Below are 26,390 nucleotides of genomic sequence, written 5' to 3' on the forward strand. Positions count from 1 at the left end.
TCTCCTTTTGACACACTCCATTTTTCCCCCTTGCACTTTCTTAAATAAGGGTGCCTCATCCATCCAGCCTGTCTGCTTGCTTTTACTTTTGCTATACATCTTATTAGACATCTTGGAATAAAGCCAGGGCTTTTGGACTCCCACTTTTCATAGGGCCTCCTGTAAATGGAATTAGGTGGCGACTAGGGAAATAGGCTTAATACCACGAGGCAGTATTCGCTCCTTGATGTTGTTGTGGGGAAACATTTATTACGGAAAGCAATTGCCAGAAAAGGCTAACGATCAATTAAGCGTTAGCATTTGTAGATCCCCTCCTGTGATGCAGAAAGTAACTGCCACATGGGTAATGCTAGAAAGCTTACTTGCTAAAATAGTTTTGTTGTTTTCTTAGAGCCCATTAAAATAAAGGCAGCTGAGAAACATTCAGATCAAATTCTATGTTGTCTATTTTTTTAAAGATTTTTATTTATTTCTTTCAGAGAGAAAGAGCATGAGTGGGGAGACAGACAGAGGGAGAAGCAGACTCCCCACTGATCAGGGAGCCCGATGTGGGGCTTGATCCCAGGACCTCAGGATCATGACATGAGCCAAAGGCAGATGCTTAACTGACTGAGCCACCCAGGTGCCCCTCTCTGTCATCTAAAAAGCTTATCTCTGGGTTGCCTCCTTCCTGTGCTTCTAGCAGGGAGCTCTAATAGATATTTCTCCCATGGGATTTTACATACATGGTGCTAACTGGTATAATGGGGACTATCCTCAACATATTTTAATGATAGGACACAGATGTTTGATCGAGGAACAGCCATTGGAAACCTCCCCCTTTGCAATGGTGATAATTGCATAATTGACCCGGTTTCCTTTATTATCCCAGTTTCCAGAAAGCTCAGTCATATATTTTTTACTAAAGCAAAATTCACAAAATATATAATTAACCACTTTAATGTGTAGAATTTAATAGTAGCGTTTAGCACATGCACAACATTGTGCAGTCATCAGCTCTGTCTAGATGCAAAACTGAAGCCGTCATCCCTTATTCCCCTCTGCCCCCAAGACCTGGCAACTACCAATCTACTTTCTGTCCCCTTCAATTTACCTGTAGTTCTGAGTCATTTTTGCAGTTCAGAGCATCTCTATTAACCCTTGTGGGCAAGGCATTTGCAGGCTCCTAGTTTTCTTGCTGATTATTTCTTTATGTTATAGATTTAGTTTAAAGCAAGCAGCCTCCAGAGTTTGTGAAATGAAATTGAGTGGAAATATATGCAAACTAGGATAGCATCCTTTTTACCTCTAGAGCCACTCGCCACTCTTCTCCATGCTACCGTGTGCCCTGACCTTCATGGCCTGCATAATGGACTCTCATGTCCTCAGCTCCAGTTGGGCTGAGCTAGTAGGGATCATGGCAGGAGATGAGAGGGAGAGAGGACAGTGATGGAGAGTGTTATTTCCTGGCTTCCTTGCTATGGGTTCACTGAGGCTGGCTACATCCTTTGACTTCAGGTGCCAGCTCCATCAGGTAGCCCATTCCACATAGTCCTTTCTCACTAACAGCTCTATCCTTTGCTTCTTCAGGACAGTGTAGTAAGGTGCTTTTTGCTTCTGGCCTCAGAGCATATTGCATTATCCCTGTGGTTCCCTTCTAACCTTCTCACATCTTTCCAAATAGTTTTTTATTAAACTCTCATCAAAGTATCTTAATTTGAGTGTATCATCTGTTTCTTGTGAGGATCCTGATTCAAATAAGCATATTCTCCTCTGTGGTTCTTTTTAGCCGTAAGTCAACATGATTTGCTTAGGGACCTCTGCAGATAAGCTGGTCTGACAGATCCTTCTGGGACCAGACAATGTCCTCCCCAGATACCCAGAGCATTCACATCTCTTCATGGTTTTAAGGCACAGGACCTTTGTGTCAATCCTTAAAAGACAGCAGTCTTTTTAAGAGCTTATAATCCTGGAGATGGCTTTTTTAAAAAAGATTTTATTTATTTATTCATGAGAGACACAGAGAGAGGCAGAGACACAGGCAGAGGGAGAAGCAGGCTCCATGCAGGGAGCCCGATGTGGGACTCGATCCAGGACCCCAGAATCATATCCTGAGCCGAAGGCAGGCACTCACCCACTGAACCACCAAGGCATCCCTCGAGGTGGCTTATTTACTTGACCATTTTCAGCTACCATAATACCCACTTTAGAGGTGGAATGACCAGTGAGCTCAAGTTCCATTTGGAAGAAGGTGGGTTGCCTTTCTGCCACTGGATTGTTCCCTAATTCTTTCACTGCTAGATAAAGTCACATACTTCTCAGTCTGATACTGTGAGGCATTTAATGGAATTCATTTTGCAGTCTTAGAATTTAGACACAAGAAGAACACTCTTCATCATCAACATTATTTATATATGTATACACAGCCGGTGACAAGAATAGCCATTGAAAGGATTTAAGCATAGAGTTAACGTGATCCCAAATACACTTGGAACTACTTCAAGCAAGACAATATAAATTAACTTTCTGCATCATCAGTATATTTAGCATAGCACCTTAAATAAAATAATAGGTGTTCATGCTTCCGCTTGTTTCATCAACAAATATCACTGATCACCTACTATGTACATAGATATCATAGACTGTGGAGAACCATGGTCATGAGGAGGACATACACAATCCCTGCTGCATGGAGCTGACATTTTTATCAAAGAACAATTAACTAAATAGCCAATTAGACAACTGATTGTTGAATTGCATTTATTAGAAGTGCTGTGAAGGAAAAGCACAGGATTCTATTAATGCATTTCTCAGGAAGGTAGACATGGTTTGCAGGTCAAGTCAGAAATCTCTGAGGAAGTGACATTTGAGCAAAGAAGTGGTGAAGAAGTGGGTGAAGGAGAAATGAGAGAGAGTTGGAGCATTCCAGGTAGACAGAAGGGACCAGAGACAAGAAGGCACGTGGCATTTTTAAAGAAATGAAAGAAAAGTAGGGGGCTGGAGCAGAGAGAACAAGAGCAGAATGGTGGGAAATAGACCTGGTGAGGTAAGCAGGCCAGATGTAGGTCCTTGTAGATGGTGTTGAAATGCGCTACCTCATAGGAACAGCCACTGAAAGGATTTAAGCATGGTGTTAACACGATGTGAGGCGCACTTTTAAAATGATCACTGGTTTGGGAAGGTGGAGGCCATGAGAGAATAAGGGGGTACCAGATGATGGTAACTTGGGCTGAAAGAGTGATTGTGGAGACAGAAAGAAAGGATGAAGTTGAGAGCTGTTAGGAATTAGAGTGAAAGAGAAATTTGTGAGGATGAGGGAGAGGATGGACTTGAGATGACTCCTAGGTTTCTGGTTTGCACGGTGGAGTGTAATGGCAGTCATTCACTGGGAGAAGAGCCAGCGGAGTGTGGTGGGCTCACTACCAGTTCTGCACATGCTGTCTTTGTTGTGTTCATGAAACACCCAAGAATTGTTTAAGGTGGCAGTGGTAGCAGTGGGAGCTCAGGGGAACGGTATGTACTAGATGCATAAATCTAAGAGTGATCATGGGTAAGTGAAACTAGGCTACTAAGGAGAAAGAATAGAAAGCTAAGCTCATATTCAGTAAACTGTTATCAACAATCCCCACACATCCTTGTGTGCGCACACACACACACACATACACACACACACAATGGGATATTACTCAACCATCAAAAGAATGAAATCTTGCCATTTGCGATGACAGGAATGGAACTAGAGGGTACTATGCTAAGTGAAATAGTCAGAGGAAGGCAAATACTGTATGATTTCACTCCTATGTGGAATTTAAGAAACAGAACAGATGAACATAGGGGAAGAGAAGGAAAAATAAAAATATAAAAACAGAGAAACAAATTCTGAGAGACTCTTAACTATAGGAAACAAACTGAGGGTTGGTGGGCGGGGAGATGGGGAAATTGGGTGTCAGGCATTAAGGAAGGCACTTCACGTAATGAGCACTGTCTATTATATGCAACTGATGAATCACTAAATTCTACCCCTGAAACTAATAATACAATACATGTTTGCTAAATTGAATTTAAATTAAAAATAAATTTTAAATCCCTGGTCATCTTAACATAAGATCCTTGACATCTTTATTTTTTCTCTGCGTAAGTTAGGACTTCACTGTGACACAGTCTTGTTAGAAAGTTAACGTTGTAAAAAAAAAAGAAAGTTAACGTTGTGCCCTAGAAATTTCTTAATGTGAAATCTTTATATTACATAATGGATATGTAAAGATGGGAGACCATCCCTTAAACTCACTCTTTAAAGGATGTTATTGTTGTTATCAAAATACTTAAAAGTGTGAGGTCTTACAACCCATCTCCGTAAACATGGGTTGTCTAGAATCATTTTTATATCTAGCAGTTCACCTCTTCTACTCACTAGTAGGGTATTGGAATTTAAATTGAGCTACTGCATACTTTTATAAGGTTTATTAACCTTCTCGAATTTTCTGATTCCCTAGGCTTTTCCTTACCTGGCATTGCTATTTCTCTGTAGAGTCGTAGATAATCAGGGCTAGAGAGCTTTTATGGAAGTCCAGTTATTTTACAAATGCAGGAAATGAGGTCTAAAGGAAATGATGGCTTGAGCCACATGGTAAGTTGGTGGCATAGCGAGGCATCTCCCTCCAGCTTCCAGCCCCGGGCCCAGCTTAGAAGCACACCGCTTCTTCCCTTAACCATGACTTTAAATTTCTCTTCTCAGAGTTCTGAAGCATTCCATTTTAGTTTTAAAGAAACTCATTCATTGCCCATCTGGCTCCCCCAAATGGAAATATTGCACTTGTTGATCCTCTGAAGCCTTATGGGGGAAAGTACTACTTAAAGAGAAACTTACTCTGGAGGTGAAGCAGAGCAGCTGGGGGTATGAGCTCTCTTCTCTTCTAAATTAATGGTGGCAGAAGAAGACCCGGTACATTTTTTTTTTCATGCTTCTTCCCCACCCCCACCCCCCATAAGCCACTTTAACTGTGTATGCTCATCCTTCACTTTAAGAAAAGCTGACGCTTGTTCTAGACTCAGCCCATTCTCCTCAGTCTAACCCCAAGAACCTCCTCCAAATGGGAGGATCCATAATTCAGTGATAGTTGGACACTAACAGGCACGTGAAGCTGAAGGAATGAGGGGAGCAAAGGTCTCCCACGACCTCCTTAAACCATTTTTGTTAGCTACTCATGTGCGTTTAATATGTAGCACGTCCTTTGTGACCTTCTGTCTGCCTCCAATTTCTCCAGATTGTTCCATTCTTCTAGAACACTACAGCCTGATAAATGAGCTTTGCCTTCATCTCAAAAGCGTTCTTAACAACTAATTAGATCCTTAAAGAACAGAAAGTAAAAAGCTTCTTGCGAGTAATCAATTCCCTGCAGGTTTGCTCATATTTTTCTATGTTTCTTGAAACATAGAAACATAGTCGGGAGAGGCTTCATTTCTTTCCACGGGAAAAAGTTTAATGTTCATTCTTTGCCATAACTGGAACGTTAGAACCATGCAAGAATATAACTTTTAGGACCTTAACAAATATAGGCCAGGAGAAAAAAAGCAATGTAAGAGTTTATATTTCAACAATATCCATATATGCTGATAACCTCTTTAAAAGCTCTGATCTTTAATCATGATGCAATGCTTTTAAGAAAAATGAATACGTCGTGTGTACTAAGTAATGGTTGATTGTGGTTTTATAAAAAAAACTTACATCTGCAAATACCGAGTTATAAATACCTGCCTCTTAAAATAACAATTCAAGAAAGATACATTGGAGGGGTAGACTCAAGCGAAAAGGCCTACCAGGATATAGATTTAGTTTTTAACAAAGACCCAAACTTAAAATACTAGCTTAAATATGATAGAAGTTTATTTGTTGGAAGAGCTCCAATCTCCAGGAAGAGAGGGTTTCAGCAACCTAAGCTTCTCTACGTGGCTCCCTGCTTTTGTCTACATGGCTGAAGATGGGTCACCAATTAAGAGCCTGCACTGCAACAGCAACAAGGAAGAAATGAGATCGAGGAGAGCACATCCATCACTTTTTTTTAAAGATTTTATTTATTCATTCATGAGAGACACAGGGAGAGAGAGAGAGAAAGGCAGAGACACAGGCAGAGGGAGAAGCAGGCTCCATGCAGGGAGCCCAACGTGGGACTCGATCCTGGGACTCCAGGATCACGCCCTGGGCTGAAGGCAGGGGCCAAACCGCTGAGCCACCCAGGGATTCCCCACACATCCGTCATTTTTAAGAGCACATCCAGAACAGCTCACTCCCCACTGGCTGGAACTTGGTCACATAGATACACCTCACTGCAAATGTCCTTAGCTGGGCCGCTTATTCCTGAAGAAAGAAGGGAAGATGGGATACCAAGGAACAACTACCAATTTCTGCCATTAAGTAAGAGATTAAGTTATAAGTAGCAGAAAAACTTTATTACTTCCATCTGTTAAACCAAAGAAGTTTATCTTTCTTTCCACATGAGAAAACCAAGTGGAAGATTATATGTGATTATCACCTTGCAAAGCTATCTGTTGAGATCCAGCCAGTCTTGGGAAGTGATTTTGGATATTAGTCCTTCTAAAATTATTCCTTCTATTATTGTGGTGATCGTTTCACAGTGTGTGTGACTATCAGAGCATCACATTACCTGAAACCACGGTAATGTGTCCATTATATCTTGAATCATTAAGTTCTAAAGTTCTATAAAGATAATATGAGAAAAGGCCCTCCTGGGCCAGAGCTGACATGAGGGTCAGCCTAAGCAAGAAGGGATCTTGCCAGGTTGCATGCTCATGTAGGGGAGGACAACAGACTTCACCGGATTGGTGGGGGGGGGGGGGAAGCTCAAGGCACCAGATTTTGTGCACTTGGCTTAGTCACAGAACTTGGGCTGTGAGAGTTGAGAGGTCTGCAGAATCAACTACCCTAGTGAAGAAAGGACCACTAAAACAGAGGTTACAAGGACTGGCCAGTGAGCCCCAACTGAGGCAGGTGCAAACCACTGTTGCACATAGCCAAGGGGCCCGCTCACAATAGATCACCAGGTGGAAGTAGAGTAGGACCCAGAGCAGCACCATGACCAAGCAAGGCACTGGAGAGAAACAGCAGGTAGTGAGGGAGAAGGAAGAGAAGCCACATGTTGTCAGTGGACCTAGGTCAGGTGCTAATACAGCAAGGTGAGAAAGACCAGAGAGAGCCACAGCTGCAAGAGTTAGGTTCATGGGAAAATTATAGTCCTAACACCCCAGAATCAAAAAGCCCTGTTAGTAGACTCAGAGTGTTGGGTCCTCCCAGCTATTCTTACTGAGCTTTTGCCCTGGAATTGACAGGAAGGGATACCGGTTCTAATGGTCACTTAACTCTTTTTTTTTTTTTTTTTTTGGACTAAATTACTGCGATATCACCAATCATTTGAGAAACATAGTGCATACAAGAATCTTTAGCACCAGAATACGAATGTCATTGGCATGAACGTTCTCATCTTTACCTTATTTAAGAAATACCTTGTTTCATAACAAGCTAAAAATGGTTCTTTCCTATAGAATGTCCAGCGTCATGAGTCAGTCCATACAGCGACAGGAATACTGATGTCCTAGCTCACCGCATCCGAGTGTCACTTCCATGATAAAGATGGACTTGCAGAAAGACAAAGTCGTACTAATGAAGAGCAGTCGAAAATAAAAAAAAACTAAAAAAAAAAAAAATCCAAAAAACTATTACAGAGTTTTGTAATATGTGTCTTATAAAATGTTTGAGGTCATAATATAGCAATAATAATAATAGTCTTTATGTATAGCACTTTGTGAAGTACAGAATGCTCTAACAAAACATTGATTTCATCAAAATAAACTCTGAGAGAAAGATACCATTTTGTAGGCAAGCAAGCTGACTTGGAAAGTTTTGGCAACTGTCCATGATCAAAATATTGTGGAAAAAAAAAAAAGAATGAAATGTGGGTGTTTTAATTCCATGTCCAAGGCTCTCACCTGCCTCTTCTGAACTTTAAGCAACTTCATGAGTTTTCTCGTTTATTTGTGCATTCACTCAACAACTGTTCATTGCTCACGTCCTGTGTGCCGATCATTATGCCAGGCACTGAGGATGTCATGATCAACTAGGCGTCATCTCTGCCTTCGCAGCCAGCTTGCAGTCTGGCAAGGGACAGAAGCCTGTGATGTACACTGGCCACAGGGAAGCAGTGAGCTGTGCACCACAACAGAGGGAGAACAGCAGGTTGTAGGAGCACATGAGACAGGGATCTCACCAAATCATGAGTCGGGAGAGGCTTCTCAGAGGGAATTGATGTTTACGCTGAGTCCCCCAGGGTAAGTGGGAGTTGAAGGGATATGGAGTGTTCCAAGCCACAAATAAAGCATGTGTGGTGTGAAGTCACTCCTGAGGGTGAAGTGACCCTAGATCAGGTCCAGAATAGGGAAAGACCCAAAGGATTTACAAATTCAACTTACTGTATGCATTCCTCATGTTTGGCTAATAAGAGATTTCCTCTCTTCATCCATCCACCCATCCACCCACCCATCCATCCACCCATCCATCCATCCACCCATCCACCCATCCATCCACCCATCCACCCATCCATCCATCCACCCACCCACCTATCCATCCATCCACCCATCCACCCATCCATCCATCCATCCACCCATCCATCCACCCATCCACCCATCCATCTACCCATCCACCCATCCATTCATCCACCCACCCACCTATCCATCCATCCATCCATCCACCCACCCACCCACCCATCCATCCACCCGCCCATCCATCCATCCATTCATCCATCCATTCACCCACAGTAGGTGCTAAATATTTGAAAAACTTTTATTGAGAAACCCAGTATTTCTAGGGACTGTGCCAAGTGATAAAGAGGGCATAAAGATACACAAAACATGATCCCAACTAATGTGAAGCTTACATTTTAATTGAAAAGATAAGCCTGTGCACATATTACTGAATATGCAAACTGGATACAGCAGGGGTCCTAAGAGGTGCCCTAGGGAGTTGTCACTAGCTTGGGGGGATGTTACCTGGAGGGAAATGTACATTTTGATGAAAACAGTAACAGACCAACATCAGATTGAACATTCTCCACATTTTTTCGTGTGTCTCTTTGCTTATTGGGTTTATTTTGTTTTGTTTTCTGAAATGTGTTCTTCCGTAGATTCTGTGGCAACAGCGTCCGGGCCACTGCTAGTTGAAGTTGCCAAAACTCCTGGTGCCAGCCTTGGGGTTGCCCTAACTACCTCGATGTGCTGTAACAAACAGGTCATTGTCATAGACAAAATCAAATCTGCAAGTATTGCAGACAGGTGGGTGTTGTAGAAAGTGCCTACTTTTCAAAACTGCATGAGTGTTAAAATATATATATGTATAAATGTATTTCTATATGTATATACACACAGATATGTAATATTACACAGGTACACATGCATTCACACACCTACATATATGATTCTAAAACAGCTCTCCTGCCCGTTTATACAGGTTTCATCAAGAAAACAAGTTATGGTTCTAGGGCTTAAAAATTCACCCACCTTATCAGCCACCCCGTAACATAATGTTGCCTCATCCAGATGTTTGGTGTGGTCTTTAGAGATAGGAAAAAATGAAAGTCAAGCAACTGAACGAGTTTTCCTAGAGTGTTCTGGGGTGATAAATTGTTTTTGGCTTAGGGTGGCCAAGCATACCTTCAGTATGCTCCTTTTAGGTTTTCCCGAACTGTTAACAGGTGAAGTCTTGCCACCGTGAAAAATCTGATTCCTCTTTTCTTAAATAAGTAAAACAATATTTTTGAAATAATACAGTCTTTAAAGAAAGGTCTTACACTGTCATAGAATGTTAATCTTAGGCTTTCACCATCTTCAAGGGCCCCCGCAAACATCATTCATTCCTATGACACCATAAACACAAAAGTCCTTTTTCCTGAATTCTTTTTCCTAATGAATAGTTTAGACTTACAAGGTAAGAAAGGCGGCAGGGAGAAGACTACCCCGCCACCTAATAAATTATTTCACAGCTCCTGGTCAGAAAACCCCCATTTCCAAAGCTGAAGCTCTCCAAGAGCATCCACACGGAACTTTCTTTTTGGATGGAAGGGATGACTTGAAATGCTTTTTTGTCTTGAGAAGGAGGGGCAAATTGAACTCCAATAAAAAAAATTTTTTTTTTTTTAAAGAGAAGGAGGCTACTCTCCCTGTGGAAGGTGCTCAATAAACTCCAAGAGGCCCAGCCTCCCCTGCATGTCCACGAGGCCTCTTTCCCATACACCCTCACCGTAACTTGGTAAACCTCGCACTCTGATGCAGTAGAACCTGCAGCAACCCCTGTAGTGGTCAGTCTACAGCTGTGCTCTTACCCTCTGTTCAGTCCTTGACCAGTGATGGCCATTAATCGAGAGGTGTTCTCCAGCTCAATGGTGCAGGATGCTTTAATTTTCTCCCTCTGTTTTTTTTTCCCCCATTCCGCAGGGGGTAACCAGTTTAAGGAGCTGTCCACTTGACTGGTACGTCGGGATACTGACTGCCGTGTTTGCTTTTCTCAACTCATTAGCCAGTCTCTTGAGTTCAGCAAGACATAGCAGCTAGCCCCTCTCTCCCCGCAGCCTTCCCCTTCACTCACCAACCGCAGGCCTCCTTTTTGACTCTTCTGACTCCTGCATAATTGCCATCGCCATCACCATCGAGAGCTTTTGTACTAATCGACACTTAACCCCACAATAACAAAATAAAATAAAATCTAGTCATAGAGAACTGGTGATTCGGTGGCTCACGTGAGAGCTCCTGAACAAGCCATTAGCTGAGTCTCCCCCAGCCTTTCCCATTCACACATGAGATAGTTGGAAGTGCTCCCACTCCAATTATGTGAGTCATATCTTGACGTGCTGAGTATTTACCAGCTCACGTTTCATGGAAAAACCAACAAGGAAAAACAAACAAACAAACAAAAAGAAAAACACAGAAATTAAAAAAAAAAAAAAAAAGCCAAGGGGAAAAATTTTCCTGTTCTTCTCTTCCCTCCCACTCACTTCCTTCAACTTTTGGCACCACCACCCTGAAATAATATCTATCTATATATTTATTTAAAGAAGCACAAGAGAAAGCATTTCCTTCAGGTTTTCTGTTATTTTCTACATTCCTATGCAGACGCAAGGGACTTAGCATTTGACAGATGGGGTTTCCTATAACACTCCAACTTTTCCTTTTTAAAAAAAAAATTTTTTTTAAAGATTTATTTATTTATGATAGACATAGAGAGAGAGAGAGGCAGAGGGAGGGAGAAGCAGGCTCCATGCAGGGAGCCCGACGTGGGACTTAATCCCGGGGCTCCAGGATCACGCCCTGGGCCAAAGGCAGGTGCCAAACCACTGAGCCACCCAGGGATCCCCCCAACTTTTCCTTTTTTAAGTAAATTGAAACCATGTGAACTGTTAACTTGGAAGGCCATGAAAGTCCCATGCCAAAGAGCAAGGCACTCATCCCACTGGTGTTTCTCCTTTCCCTCGCCGTAGATGCGGTGCCCTGCACGTGGGGGATCATATCCTGTCCATTGACGGAACCAGCATGGAGTACTGTACGCTGGCCGAGGCCACCCAGTTCCTGGCCAACACCACCGACCAGGTCAAGCTTGAGATCCTTCCCCATCATCAGACCCGCCTGGCCCTGAAGGGACCTGACCATGGTGAGAGGATCCATCTAGATAAATCTCTTTATCTTCCCCTTGCAGTTACTGCTTCTCCAGCCGAGGCAGACAGGCACAGCATCTACTTCTGGCTTTATCATTTCTTTCAAAGCAGCAGGTTATCTTTGTTTGCTTTTCTTCATCTTCCAGATCCTTCCTCCCCCATCCCCGAGCCAAACGTAATTTATTTGAAACCTCAAAATTGAGGGAAGAAACGTTGTTTGAAAGAGAATTTTCAGGCTTATACTATGGGATATTAAAAAAAAAAAAAAAAAGGACTGTTGAGGACTGTTGCCAATTGAGTGTGGAGAGAAGGGAGATAATGTGACTTCCTGTTATACATATTGAATTTCCACTCTACCTGAAGGACAGTGAAGGCAACTGGTAAAACTCTCGCTTTTTAAAAATCATTATGAGGTAGGTATTGATGGCAGGCCCTTCAAATATTGGGAGAGGGATAAAACAGTTGCACGAAAGGTGGATTCGCTCTATATTTTGTGTATTTGCCAGAGTAGCTTTGTCCTCAGGGTGGAGAACAACCCCGATGGACCAGACTGTTTGACTGCATTTATTCAGTAACAGCGGCCAGCTGAGGGAACCCACATTTTCACAGTCTTGAAGCTCACAGATATGTCTGCTTAAGTGCTTATATACCCTCTACTTAAGCCTCTTTAAACAGAACCTGATACAAGATAAAGGATTTGTCCCCAAACCCCATGAAGAAAGACTCTCTCTAGAGGAGTCTTTGTTCCAACTCTTCTCTCCTTTCCTTTGAGCCAAGTGCCTTCCTTTTTTAATCCTTGAAATGGATTCCTTGAAGCTCTCCTAGTGCTGTCAGGAGACCCGAGGGAAGAGGAACACTTTTGGTATTTTTAGAGAATGAGAACAATTTTCTCTGAAATCAAAATCTGGCTTGTGTGGAGCTCGCTTGTATTAGGTGTCTCCCACCTTCTGAAACACACTGCACTTTTTTCCCACAGTTTGGGGGGAAAAAGAGAGAGAGAGAGGGACCAGAAAATTTTCATACTGAATGAGTCAGCTGGATGCAACCTTTTTTAATTAAATGGAGCTTAGACAGTCCTGGAGCTAATGAAAATCTCTAGGACAGCATTATCTTTATCAGATTTTAATTTGACACAATGGAGCAGAGATGTGATGCAGTATAGGCAGGTTAGGGAAAGAAACTCTGCCTCCTTTCACTAGAAACAGTAAAGGGCTCCAGAAGGCACATTTCATGGAAATGTGCCCTGTTCCAGTCAGGAGACCCCATGGAGCACAGAGGCAGAGGGGAGAGATTTCCAAAACTAAGTTTCTTCTAAATTAACCTGAAGTCATCGCTGGATCTGGAGTGCAGTAGGTCTAAGAATGCACACTGCGTAGTGCTTTCTCAGCGTGAGATTCAGCTTGGAAAATTCTGCTACTGGTGAGTCGGAAATACGGAGCGGACCCTTGCAAAATGGCATTATCTTTAGCAGCCCCACATTCCTCTTTTCATTGGCCCTGTGTACAAATCATAAGTAGTACAAATAGTTCCCAACTCATGAAATATTAAATAGTTTTATCTGTCAAGACAATTTGAGAAGGCAAATTTATACACTAAAATGCATGCAGACCAAGAACAATTTTTTTTTTTCCACTGTGGAAAACCTGATGCCATTGTGATTTTTCACAATGAAGGATGGGGGTGGAAGATGGGGGCTGGTTATTTAAGTAATTCTAGTTTCCACTTCCCACCCTTTCATCTGCTTTGGGTGAAAGTTGCTCACCATCTTCATTATCTCTCTACATTTTACATTAAAATCCGACTTGCATTTCCAAGAGGACAAAAGTATGGGCTCAGACATAATTAAATCACAGTTAAGAAGGGGAAAAAAATACCAAAAAAATTTTATGGTGGTTTATAATTCTCAAACTTCTGGGTTTTCTTTTTTTTTTTTTTTTATGTGGTAGCGTTGTTTTACATAGTTCTACTCTTTTTCCACAAGAAAGCTCTGGTTATTTTTTTTTTCAGGAATTCTGGGGCCTGAACAGTATGTCTCTCATCCCAAGGTGGATGGAGATATATTTCCCAAATTTTGCTTCACAACAAAACATTTCACCACAGTGTTTTCAGAGAAATAGGGAAATGAGCCCATCAACTAGGAATGAGATTTACTGTGCCTTTTGTTGATAAATGGCATTAAAAATATCAACAAGAATGAGTTTCCAATAAGCTTAGAAATTGTTCCCACTGAGGGTGTTTGGGAGACATAATCATGACTGAAGTTCATGAGGCTTTGGAAGAGAACATGGGAGCGAGTCACAAGGTTCAGTATGTTTGGTGCCTGGAGGGCCTTCCATTTTTGAGCTCTAGGAGCAACCACAAAAGCAGCTGTTGCCTGTGCCCTTAGTCATCCTGGACAGGGCAAGAAGGTACAGTTAGAGAGGATAGCAAACAAAACTACCCTCCGTGTCAGATACATCTTAAGACTCCGGGCAGTGACGTCATCATGGAAGATGTAAGAAGCATTCTATTTTAACTTGGTATTTATGAATCTCTATCAAATCCAGTAGCACCTGCAGGAAGAGGCAATGTGTGGTGGCTGAAGGCAGGGACTCTTGAATCAGACTTCCAGACTTAATTCTGGCTCCACCACTTGGGACTTTAAGCAAGCTACCCAACTTTTCTATTCCTCAGATTCTTCATCTGTAAGATGGGTGTAGTAACAACAGCAATACCTGCCTCATAAGTATATTGAGAGAATTATCTAAGATAATCCACGAAAAAGCACCTAGCACAGTACCTGATATATACCAAGTGCTCGGTAGAAGTTGGCTCTTATTAGTGGACCATTAAATGGGAGAATGTATAGAAATGTGTTTTGCAAAATGTAACATCTTATTTTTAAACTCGTGAAGTACTTGCCTAACAAGTATGTGAGTATCAAGTACATCACCGTAAAATGGAACTGATTTGGAGTGTACGTTCAAAGTAGGCAGGAGCTGTGCTCCTGGGCCTACAGTATTTGTTGAACACCTTTTGCATTCATTATGCGTGGCCTATAATTTCGTGCATTATTTTGTGTCATTTTTGTCCTTTATTATCTCATATGTATGAAGATTTAGCCCTTACCAGCAGCTCAAAGTCAAGGTAAAAGTTGTGACCTACACTTAATTGGCACAGCACACAATGGTGGTCAAGAATATCTTTCTTATTGATTTGTTCATTGGGTGCTACAGTCATTTAAAAAAAAAATGCCCAATAATTTTCAAAGTCCTCCTTAAAGAACTGGGTCAAAAAGTGAGTGTAGAATTCTCAAGTCCACTCACTGTGCTCTGGCTTCATTTGAAACACAGACAATAAATACTGTGTAAGAAGTTCAGTCAAGTGGCTGCTGCTGCTGTGCATTGGCCAGACCCAGCAAGGCCTGCATCTTGCTAAGAAGTCTCCTTGCACTCCTCAAAATAGAATGAGGATGGGGAAATAGAATCCACTATGAACTCCCCCCACCCCCCGCAACGCTCTTTATCACCCGGAAAATGCTGCTGCGGTGTGGACGGGTACCTCCCTGCTGATTCCTATCCACTTATGCACGTCTTTTCTCATCCGTCATTATGCACCAGGCACTCTGCGAGTTGCTACAGGATGTCTAGTGAGCAAGACAAGCAGAGTAGGTTCCTCTCCTCACAGATGTTCAGTATGGAGAGACAAATATTTAAAATGTGTTAAATAAGTAAAGCCATTTCAGACTGTAGTAAGTGCCACAAGGAATATAGAGACAGAGGGGGACAGCATGGGACAGGCAGCCCTTTAGCCCGGGAGGTCAGAACAACTTCTCTGAGTAGGTGACACCTTAGTTGAGACCTGAATGATCACAAGGAGCCAACCATGCTCCTTGGGCCCCTGGGAGGACAATACGAGGCAAGAAGAATAGCAAGGGCAAATGCCCTGAGGCAGGAAGCAGCCTGGCTGGGTCTAAGAATAGCTGTGTGACCAAGGTAATGGAGAGAGGGATGGGGATAAAGCTGGAGAGAGAAATAGGAGGGGTCACATTTGATTCTCCTCGTCTTTGTAACCCATTGGAGCAGCTTAAGTGGGAGTGACATGATCTACCTTACATAGATGTACCTTAAAAGATTGTCTTGTAGATCCTGGGAGGGAGGTCTACAGTAGACAAATCGGGGAGCCAAGTCCCCAGGTCTTGCAGGGGCCAGGTAGGTGATGGCTTGAGACTAGAACAGGGACAGGGAGCTGGAACCCAAACCTGAAACCACAACAGGACAGAATCAGTCTGTGCAGCATCCTCTTCATTGTCCTGCAGGGGAGATGCCTTCGTGATCTCCACCTGACATGTGAGGAAACTGAGGCTCAGGGAGGCTGAGTGCCTGGCCAGGCTCCTGGATCTCTCCAGACTGAAGCCCAGGTGGGCCGCAGCCCGCAGTGCTCTTCCACACTCGCACTTTGGTTCCAGGGCTGTCCCCCTGCATCAGCTCAGGTGGCCAATCATGCCACCGTCACAGATGGTACAACTTAAGCTCTTATCTAAACGAGCCTCCTTTAAATACTCACAGGGCATTTGACTCTTTACGTGAGTAAATGTTCAATAATTCACACATTAGGCATCTTACTTTAGACTCATGACACTCAAAGGAGACAGGTCAGGTGTTACTTTTAAGTCTTTTAAGATTGTTCAGTGAAAAATCTCACACCAGGCATAGTGACAAACATAACATTGCTCCTCTTTCAGAACACTGGGCAGAAAAGAAAATCTAAATAATGCTGAACTTAAAACTTAGAAAAACAGTATACGAGTTTTTTTTTTTTTCGATAAAGGGGACAGGAAAATTTTGAAATAAGCTTTATTAAAACGTTGTGGCAAAAAAAAAGAAAAATAAAAAAAAAACGTTGTGGCATCTTAAGAAAATATAAGAATGTGTGGAATCTTTTGAGAATTAACTTTCTTTCAAATGTAAACATGTTTTTCAAAAATACAAAAAAAGTATAAAGTATATTGAGACTTTTATTTTCTCCTTATGAGGACAGAAGCTAGCTCCTGGTATTGATAGATGATTGAGAATGGGGTTTTTTGGTGTTTTTGTGGTGGGTTTTGTGTGTGTGTGGGGGGGGGGGTTAGAAAAATCAAGTCCAAGTGATGTATCAGAGTATAATTAAAATGTCAGAACAGTAAATTATGATGTGTGACTGGTAAACTACTTCAATCATGAGCCAGTGTGATTTATTGTTCCTTCTTTTCTTTTTCTCAAAACAAGTGCTACTAACTGGCCAAGATGTGCAAATCTTTAATTACTAATCACGTGCCATAGATCTTTAGGGGGTTGACTTCAAGTTTTAAAAAAAATGTTTTTAATCTCTGCTGCAAAGCACACGGGGAGATTAGAAATTGATTCAATAGTCATTTTAAAAGAAGAAAAAAATGGGCTGGGGAAAGACGTGCATTATTCTTGGAAAGATGAAAAGCTTCCATCCCTGATGTTAATCATCTGTTTTGCTGACCACTGAGAAAGGGCAAAGCCAGTAGTTTGTTGTTGTTGTTGTTTTTTTTTTTTTTTTGAAAGCAGCTTTCATTTTTTGTTACACTTTTAATTTGTACAATTCAGTTATTTTTTTTCCTTTTTTTTTTTTTTTTTTTTGGTTCTCTGTTTTTCTTATTTCTCATCATCACTTCATGTGGGCAGTGAAAATTCAGAGGAGCGACAGGCAACTTACGTGGGATTCATGGGCCAGCAGCCACTGCAGCCTGCACACCTGCCATCACCCTAATACGTACCACCCTGACCATTGCAGAGTGCCAGCCCTGCCAGGCCCGAAAGCACCTCCTCCAAACAGCCCTCGTAATGTTCCAGACTTTCTCCTCCTGCTCTTTTATTGAAATTATATTCTTCTTCTTCCTCATACCTAACTCATACCATATTTGGCTTCCTGCGTGTTATGTTCCTTTTTTTTTTTTTTTTTTTACTGTAGTAGCAACTTATCATTTCTGACATCTGAGTCCTTATTCTCCACCCCTATCAGAAAGCATTTGTCATTAGGGAAGGATGTAACTGTTCAGGATGCTTTATATGTGTTCAGGAAATAACAATTCTAGATATTATATAGCATACAATGCTCTCAGCTCTTCCCTGTGTCTTTGGAACCACTTATGAGATTCACGTCAGAATATATCTATGAAAATGAGATTATGACCCTGATGCGTTGAGTTGTCATTCATGGGGAAGCTCATTTAAAGGCTTATTGTTGTGTGTGTCTAAAGCAACACTCATAGAGCCTCTGTGTGTTCCATTGTGCTCACGAGGATCATGATGCTCCTCAGGCACTTGTGGCTCTTGTAACTCTCAGATCCTAAAGTGCTGTCTCCATGGTTTCTGAGACCTGGTCTCTGTCCAGTTGGGGTACTTCCTAGCCAATGCTCTGTGTCCCATGTGTCTTGCTGGACTGTTGCTGGTTGGCAAGGGTAGCAGGCTCACACCCCACCTGGGAATGCTCTGTGCCAAGTGTCTACTCTCTTACAGCAGCTTTGGTGTCATCCTTCTCTCCTACTTCCATGAGTGCATACAGCCTGAGTTCCCTGAACATGGGGACCTTACCTCGAAGCCTCTATTCTACTAGCCCTCGTGGAACCATGATGAGGAGGAGACTGAAAAAGAAAGACTTCAAAAGCTCACGTAAGTGAAATGGTAACCGTTGTCTTTTGGCTCGGAGAAAACGTATGGGCCACCTGGAGTCTGTGGCGAGCGTGTTTTACGATGCCTGAGGGATAAGGAGCTCACAGCTCCGTGCCAAAGTTGATGAAATTATATCTGTTATCTATAGGGTAGTGATTGGGCCAATACAATTTCGGGCTGGATTCGTTAGGTTCATTCTACCTTTGCCTACAACTATGTCTTCAATTGTTTTTTTCTTGCTCTTTCGATCTGAGAAAATAACCAAAGAGGTAAATTTTTTTCCATTGGAGACTCCTTCCTTCTATTCTGGGTAGCTTTGGACAGGAAACATTTGTTGTCAATTTCTTATTCCCTCTAAAGCAATTTGTTGAAAACTCTGTCCCCCTTCCGATAAGTCTAAGAACCCCATGCATTTTTTTTAATATGATTATACATTTGCTCACTTATCTTTCCAAGCAGATCTAATCATAGTCTAGAGAGGTGTATTCCTTGTTCTCTATGTCCCCTTTGGTGGCTGTAATTATGATTCCCGTGGAGAACCTCAAAGAAGATAAGCCCTCTTCCTGCGCTTACCATAAAAATAAAAATTTTTATTACCTTAAGTTACCTAAATAAAATGAAACCAACCCAGATACTTCAAGACTGGAAGTGAAGAAAGAATGTTTTTGTGAGAAGGGATATGTGGGCCTATTGGCTCTTCAGCTTGTTTGCCAGAGATTCATCTTCACAAGTGGACTCACCATGCCACCCTCAGTGTAGGACGCCAGCCGTCACTCACACCGGGCAATGGACTCTTCATGTTGTAGGAAGCTGTTTCCTTACAAAGAAAACCATTGCAAAAGATAGAGTCACCACTGTGATATATTCGTGATTTTGACTTGCATACATATCCCTTCAAACATAAGGGATATCTTGTCATCTTTAATATAGGTGCATGACAGTAAATTTGAAATTAGGAAAACAGAAGGTAGATTGAGTTTAGTTAAAATGAGAATAAACAGCTTCTAAAGTCTCATATGTTTCTTAGCTGACACTAAACTAAATTATTCACTCTTGGAAGAAACTAGTTGAAGGCAGTAGAGTAAACTAGTGATGAGCATAGACTTGGGAACCAGGCTGCCTGTGTTCTCATTTCAGCATCACTACTGTAGGACCTTGAGCAGGTCACCTAAGTTCTCTGTGCCACGGCTTCCTTAGCTACACAAGGGGGATTAATTATAGTGCTTCCCTGGGTAATTGTGAAAATTATATGAAAGAATATATATATGTATTCTCACCACCAAAAGGGACCCATGGGACAAAAAATATACTCTAGGCTATGATGAGAATATATACATATTATATATTATTAAATACATCACTTGACAGGATGAGCACTGGGTGTTATACTATATATTGGCAAATCGAACTCCAATAACTAAATACATGCATACATACATACATACAAAATATGCATAGTATAATAAAATTATATGTCAGCTGCACATACATACATGTATATATTGTATATATATCATTTTCCTAATTACCCAATGAAATATATTCCATATTAACATATATATACTAGAACTCCTGGTAATGGTAAACACTATTGAACTGTTAGCCATTTAAAGAGTTTATTAGTTATTATGCCTTGAATCTAAATAGTCATGTGTGAAAATCTGTTGACAGTGTTCTTACAGGGACGCATTTTTCACAGTGGTTACTTTGGCTTCCATATAGGTTTTGAGGCTTCCATATAAACCTGCAGGGTTTGTGGTGGATTTTTGTATATGAAATTGCTGCTCTCTGAGGCCTCTGTGTGCAGCCTCCCACTGACAGCAACAGGCTCAGAAGAGCAATTAAAATGAATTCATTAATGTTTGTACTTCTGCTTCAACGGCTAAATATTTGTTTGTGTTAGGTCAGACTCGCTACATTGATTAAAGACATTAGTGACTACAAATGAGTGATAATATGTTTGGCTATCTCAGGTTGATATTTACATGGCTTGAATTTTCTAGAAGGAAACAAAGCTGAGGCCACTGATACCCATAACCAACGCTGTCACTGATACCCATAACCAACTCATAAATTCTGTTTTGAACCAGGAAGTGACTCTCTGACACAGTAGAAATGTAAACAGAAACCTGGCTGAAGAAATGTCAAGCTATTTGTGTTTGCTGTAGACATTGACCACCAGAGAATCACTGACCATATACCTCCCAGAATGTGTATGTCTCTCGAGAGATCAGACATTTTATATTGTAATCAAAGAATAAAGTCCAAAACTTTTATTCTTACTCCAAAAAGACCTACAAAAATAATGATAGCATTCCAAAGTCAGAAAAAAAGGAATGAGGTTTTGGGGGATTTTTGTTTTGGGGTTTTTTTGTTTGTTTCTCTCTCTCTCTCTCTCTCTCTCTCTTCTTGCTTCTTTGTATGGTCACATTAGATGTAAAGGTTCTCCCAAATAACTTATAATAAAAGTTTTATTACACTCTCACTATACCATGGTTTACTTCCACCACTTTATTTATGTCTTTATTCTATGCCACCATTTGCTGCCCCTTTTCTAATACTTACGTTTCTATGGCAACCAGGCCATTTGTATGGATGGTGAATCATGGCAAAGTCACAACAAATATAATAAAAAGTCTCTATGCTGTGTTGGTGATGAAGTGAGGCCAGAGCTTGCAAAACAAGAAAAAAAAAACTCTCACATATGTTTATAGTAGAAAAGGACACGCCAGAAAAGAATTAAGTCTTCTCACATAAGTAGTAAAACATTCTGTATCATTGACCAAAGGGGAAAATACAGGAAGTCTGTAGCAACACGTTACAAGAATTAAACCAGGAAAGTGCCATGTTTGTTTCCCAGGGAGAAGGATGAGTGTCCCCAGCACTCCTCCTTGAGCACTAGGCTGAGAGGAGTGTCACAGAGCCCCGGGAGGGTTGCAGAGCCGTGTCACAGAGGGAACCCTCTTGTCACCCCTTTTGGAATCTTACTGAGCTTTGCCCCACACCCTGGACTGTCCCTTTTTCTGCCTCAGAGGTCAAGGCTTTTTCCAGAGCCCTATCATCCGCCCATGATGGCAGCATGACTGGGCGGTGGACCAGGTTCATACCCCCTGCTTCCTGCTGCTGCACACAGAGCCAGTGTAGACTCTGCTTGTTCACAGTCCTCCTGAATTGCAGCCAACTTAGAAGCCAGATCACATTCCCAGTATAGTCTTTGCCTCTTTTGCCATCACCACTTGCTAGCAGGGAGGCCAACATTGGAAAGAGCTGAAAGAAGGAGAATGAAGAAACCTGACAACTTTTGTCCCTGCCACCGACCCCTGAGAAAAGGACGCAAGCCAAAGGCAGCTTATGGTAAGCTTTTATAAGTGAGCATGCAGGGAGCCCTCCCCGGGGTCAGCTTATGAGCTCAGGCCCACCCTCATTTGCAGAAGGGAGCGGCTGGACACCCACACTGTGCTCCTGAACGGGATCACGTGCTACACACCCAGTGTGTGGGTCCGCAGCAGGCCGTCCCCACTGGGAACACTACAGTGAGGCAGAGGTCTTGAGTGACAGGATCAAATAGTGACAAACACAGAATATTAATAAATCTTTGCAGTCCGCTGCTCAGCATACTTTTGAAATGCTCTTCCTGTCTGCTAGTAAACCTCACAAACTTCTGAATTAAGAAGACATTTGGCAGATTTTTAAACTCGGGAAGCTAACGAGTTATCTTCAGTTTTCCTCCCCTACTTACATCAGGAAAGACAAGAGCCTACAAACACACAGGGTCATGTCCTGCACACCCGAAGGGCTGTGCAAGGACCCTCCAAATGTGAACAGGCACAGGCCAGAGCAGAGGCAAATCCCGAACACAACCTTGGTTATGGCCAGAGCCAGTACCCTGCAAGAGTAGCTGCTACTGGACAGAGAATTCATCATACAAATGTTTAAACTACAGGGTTATAATTCATGATAAATCACCTTTATTTTCTTTTGCCGGTTGGCCACATTAAAGAAGCAGGATAATCAAGCTCATCTTTTTTTTCCTCCAAGTAATATTGGTTGTTTTTTTTTTTTCTTCTGGCTCATCATCTTTAGATCTGCAATTTATCTTTTTCATATCTGGTAATAATTTGCAAGACTTTAATATGTGTGAGTAATCGGTACATACTATTTCAAATGAAATGTTACCGTTTCAAAGAAGAGATTTCAGTATATCGAAAGACGTTCAGAGTTAATTATAAAAGCCTACATTATTTAATCCTATATTTATTAGATAAATTATAAATTTATATAATTATAGAACCACCATTTAACATATTTTTAATCCTAAATTAAATGTCCTAATAATTTCTATTTGCCTTGACTTGCCTCCAGATGAAGCTTACAGATTTAATGATGCCCATAATGAGCACTTATTTCCATTTTCAAAACCTTCTAGAGACTTCAGTTTCTCAACTATCTTTAATAACTGTTCCAAAAATGTGGAAGCTCTCGCCTTTGAATAGGTCTTTACTATACCCCGCCTAATCCCTCCTATTATGACTGACCTATTTCTTCTTAATTCTTTCTTAGTGGAAATGCCAATCAGTTGTCTTAAATGGTGTTCTAAATGGTTTTTAACTCTAATTAAGTAATCCAAAAATCTATACCAAACTGAGATCTCAAATGGAAAAAAATACATATTAATGTGAACCTATAGAAAAATTCACAGAGAGTAAAGTCTTCCTGTCGAGGTCCAAAAATCACCACCTAGAGAATAGAATGTAAGTAATCTGCCAAAGAGGTGATGTTCTATTACTATGTTCCTGCCTTCAATGAGAACAGACTGGAAAGAAACACAGCCCTCCATCGTGACTAACTACTTGTAGTGGTTGTGTGCCTCCAGTAAGAAAATGTATGATCTGAAGAACAAAGTATGATTGACATCAACAAAGGCACACTAGGAAGTGTGATCTGAATTAATATGTGACAGTCCATGTGTCAGATCTTGGAATTGTAGGCCACCACCTGTAAAAAGCTCAGGGTTGGAAGCTCCCCTTTACTCCCTACTAACCTGCAGGCTGCCTTAATCTCATCGCTTTGGTTGCAAGAGCAATGTTGGTGCTTCTTAAGAAGAAGGTAATTTTCCTTCCTCTTTCTAGACAAAGATCTGCCTCCCCATCCTCTGCTCTGACAGCTGCAATGCTGGAATGAACCACATAGTAGAAAAATTGGGGTCCTGAGGAAAAACTTTTAGCTCCCTAAGTCAGCAGAACCTATAGAAAATGTTGGTTCTGAAAAGGAAAATGTGGATAGCATCATAAAATTCAATTTGTTCTTCATTTATTTAGTGTTCTTTGAATGTTCCAGGCATTGGGATTTCAAAGGGGAAAAAGATCTGGGTCCCAGTTTTTAAAGAACTCAGGGTCAAGGGGAGAGAAAGGCAGGCAAATAAAAAAGTGATAAATGCTGAAATTGGACCATGTATTAAAATGTGGAAATGTAAAAAAAGTGAGGACTTAACTCTGCCTGGATAAGGCAGGGAAGGGGACATTGAAAACCCAGGGGAAGGACCAGAGGGACCTTCAGAGTATGAAAGCAGGACTGCAGCATATGGCACGTGGAGGGAGCACAGAGGAGCATGAGACTGGATAGGCAGGAGAACATGAACTTGGGAAGGGTGCTGTGAGCTCTGCTAGCATTGAAGATTTTGTTCTACAGAAACAGGGAGGCATTGAAAGGTTATAAATTGGGGGATGACCTTCACATACTAGAAAAGCCACTCTGGCAGCAATTTGGAGGCTGTTAGTACAAGACAAGGGGCAAGGACACTGGTTGTAAGTCTCTATAGTGATCTGTGTTAGCAATGGTGAGGCCCTCCTCTAGATGGTAGATAAATTAGGGGCCTCATCATGAAGAGAAAGTTAATCTGGCGATAATATGCAGAAATTGTTGGGCACAGAAGGACCAGAAACATGTGTGTGCAAATTTTTGAAATAAAAATGGAAGCCTGATTTGAAGTATTCACAGCAAGAAGGAAAAAGAGGATTTGTAGAAGTTATATTTCAGTAGTCGTCTTGAAAGCACTTAGCAATTGATGGAATTTGAGACAATGGGGATGTTGTAAGTCAAAGTCTACTTTGAGATTTCAAGCCCGGTGGACTAGAAGCATGATAGTCCCATTCATAGAAACTGTAGTGGAAATGAGAAAGAGGAGACGATTAACTCAATTTTTAAGAGGTTGAGTTTGAGGAGTCAATGAGACATCCTTATGGATGGGATATCCAAGTCAGGAAATTCATCCCCGGAGCTTGAGAGAAACTGGAGAGTTAGATTTGAGAAATACATGCAGAGGTCATATTACAGAAGCAGGAGAAGTGAAAGAGGGAAAAGAGAGAAGACTAAGAAGAGAGAACCAGGGGCAACTCTACATTTACAGTGCAGAAGAGGCAAAGGAACTGGAAAGGGCTGAAAAAAAGTCAGAAACTAAAAACAAAGCTTCATTGAAACCAAGAGAGCAATTCCAGAAAGAAAAGAATGGTTCCCAAAGCCAGTTGTTGCAGGGTAGTTAGAGTGGATGAGGCCATTGATTTTGGCAATCAGGAAGTCATCACTGAGAGTGGATTCAGTAAAGGGTGAAGGGAGAGGCCAAGTTTTAAACAGTTTCAGAATCAGTACAGACCTAGAGGGAGAGGTCAGAAAGCTAGGAGGCTGAGCAGGAAAGTTGGAAAAAGCAAGAGAAAAGTTTTTGTGGCACAAAAATCACAGGGAGTGGAAATAGATCGTATTAGAAAGGGGGCCTAGCCTTGAAATGGAAGGAAGGATATATCCTCCTGAAGCAGGAAGAAAAAGGAAGTGAGAGCAGATCATGTTAGAGAAATCGAGGTTGAAAAGAATGTTTTTAAAGAACTCTTGTCAGTGAAGGAAGTGAAGTAGGGAGTAAAGTTTGATCCTTAAAATGGTAGAAATGTTTGAGACAGATCCTATGAGAAATCAAATATTACATAACAGAAGATCCCAGGGCCCCACAGAGAATTGTGGGAATTTGTAGAGACTTTCTCTCGCACTCTTCAGTGAACTTAGTAAGAGCATTGGAGTCAAGCAGGCATTATAAGAGAGGATAGCATATTAGAGTAGGGAACATGTCATGAGGTCTGTGCATCTCTCATACCAGCAATGCATCATTGAAGTGGCCACCAGGGGTCCAAGTAGAGCATGGAAGGAAATGATCTAGTAAAAGGCAATGGGTAAAGATGACAACTTCTAAAGTAGGTTCCCCAGATTCACCCATGAGGGATGGGAAGGTCTCCCCTAGGGTCTCTTGTACCTTCAGTAGCTCTGTTTTTATCTGGAATACAAAGGTATCCCTTACATACTTTCATCTGAAGGAGGGGAAATCTGTTGCTAACAAAATCATTTGAAAACCACTCAACTAGAAGACAAATGAGAGGGAGTAGGGCCAAAAGTCATCAAGAAGGAAAGTTAGTATCTAAGGACTGGGAGAGATGGCTAATAAGGTTGTGTGATCAACAAGGAGGATTCAAATATGAAGATCCTGGAACTCTCTCCAGTTTGAAGGACACGGGTTCAGCACAGTGAGCTGAATTTGGGGGGATTGCCAATAATCAGCACTGAGAGAGCTAAAGAACCATTACAGTAAAGAAGCCATATAATCACAATTACAGGAGGTTTCAATTGGAGGAAGTGACAGTCCAGCATTGGACCCTGTAGAGAGCTTGCTCACAGAGAGTGAAGGAGGCAGGGGTTCCAATGGGGAATGCTGAGAGAAAGGCTTCTAGGAATTGAGTGGCCTTTCCATGACCCAGGCTGGGGTTAGGAACAAGACAGAGATGGACATCTGGGGGCTTAGATGAGGACCAGAGGAAAGATGAAATAGATGACAAAGTAGGATGGAGAACCAGTGAGAAAGAACAAAGGCTAAAGAGCCCAAACTTGGGGATAGGAGAAATGTAAGTTTAAATGACTCCATCATGCCAATCTGGTGCGAAATTAAGGTTGGTGATTAGCATATCTTCACCATTCCAGGAGCCAGTCTTTCTCTTCAAAGCTGAAG

The 26,390-nt window shown here is 41.7% G+C and overlaps 1 protein-coding gene across 5 annotated transcripts in view; it reads left to right on the top strand.

Moving 5' to 3' along the window:
• The window catches only part of GRIP1 (glutamate receptor interacting protein 1), a 655,025-nt gene that overhangs the window by 550,918 nt on the left and 77,717 nt on the right, over positions 1–26,390 (top strand). For 2 of the 5 annotated variants that reach the window (XM_041754753.1, XM_041754748.1), the window contains exons 8-11: positions 9,171–9,318; positions 11,517–11,686; positions 17,363–17,518; positions 18,197–18,349. In XM_041754753.1, coding sequence (XP_041610687.1) covers positions 9,171–9,318; positions 11,517–11,686; positions 17,363–17,518; positions 18,197–18,349 — 627 coding nt within the window. The remainder of the gene's footprint in view (positions 1–9,170; positions 9,319–11,516; positions 11,687–17,362; positions 17,519–18,196; positions 18,350–26,390) is intronic. The other 3 variants (XM_041754749.1, XM_041754751.1, XM_041754752.1) reach the window with 3 other exon arrangements.

Source organism: Vulpes lagopus, chromosome 5 (assembly GCF_018345385.1).
Source record: "Vulpes lagopus strain Blue_001 chromosome 5, ASM1834538v1, whole genome shotgun sequence".
Lineage (NCBI taxonomy): Eukaryota > Metazoa > Chordata > Mammalia > Carnivora > Canidae > Vulpes > Vulpes lagopus.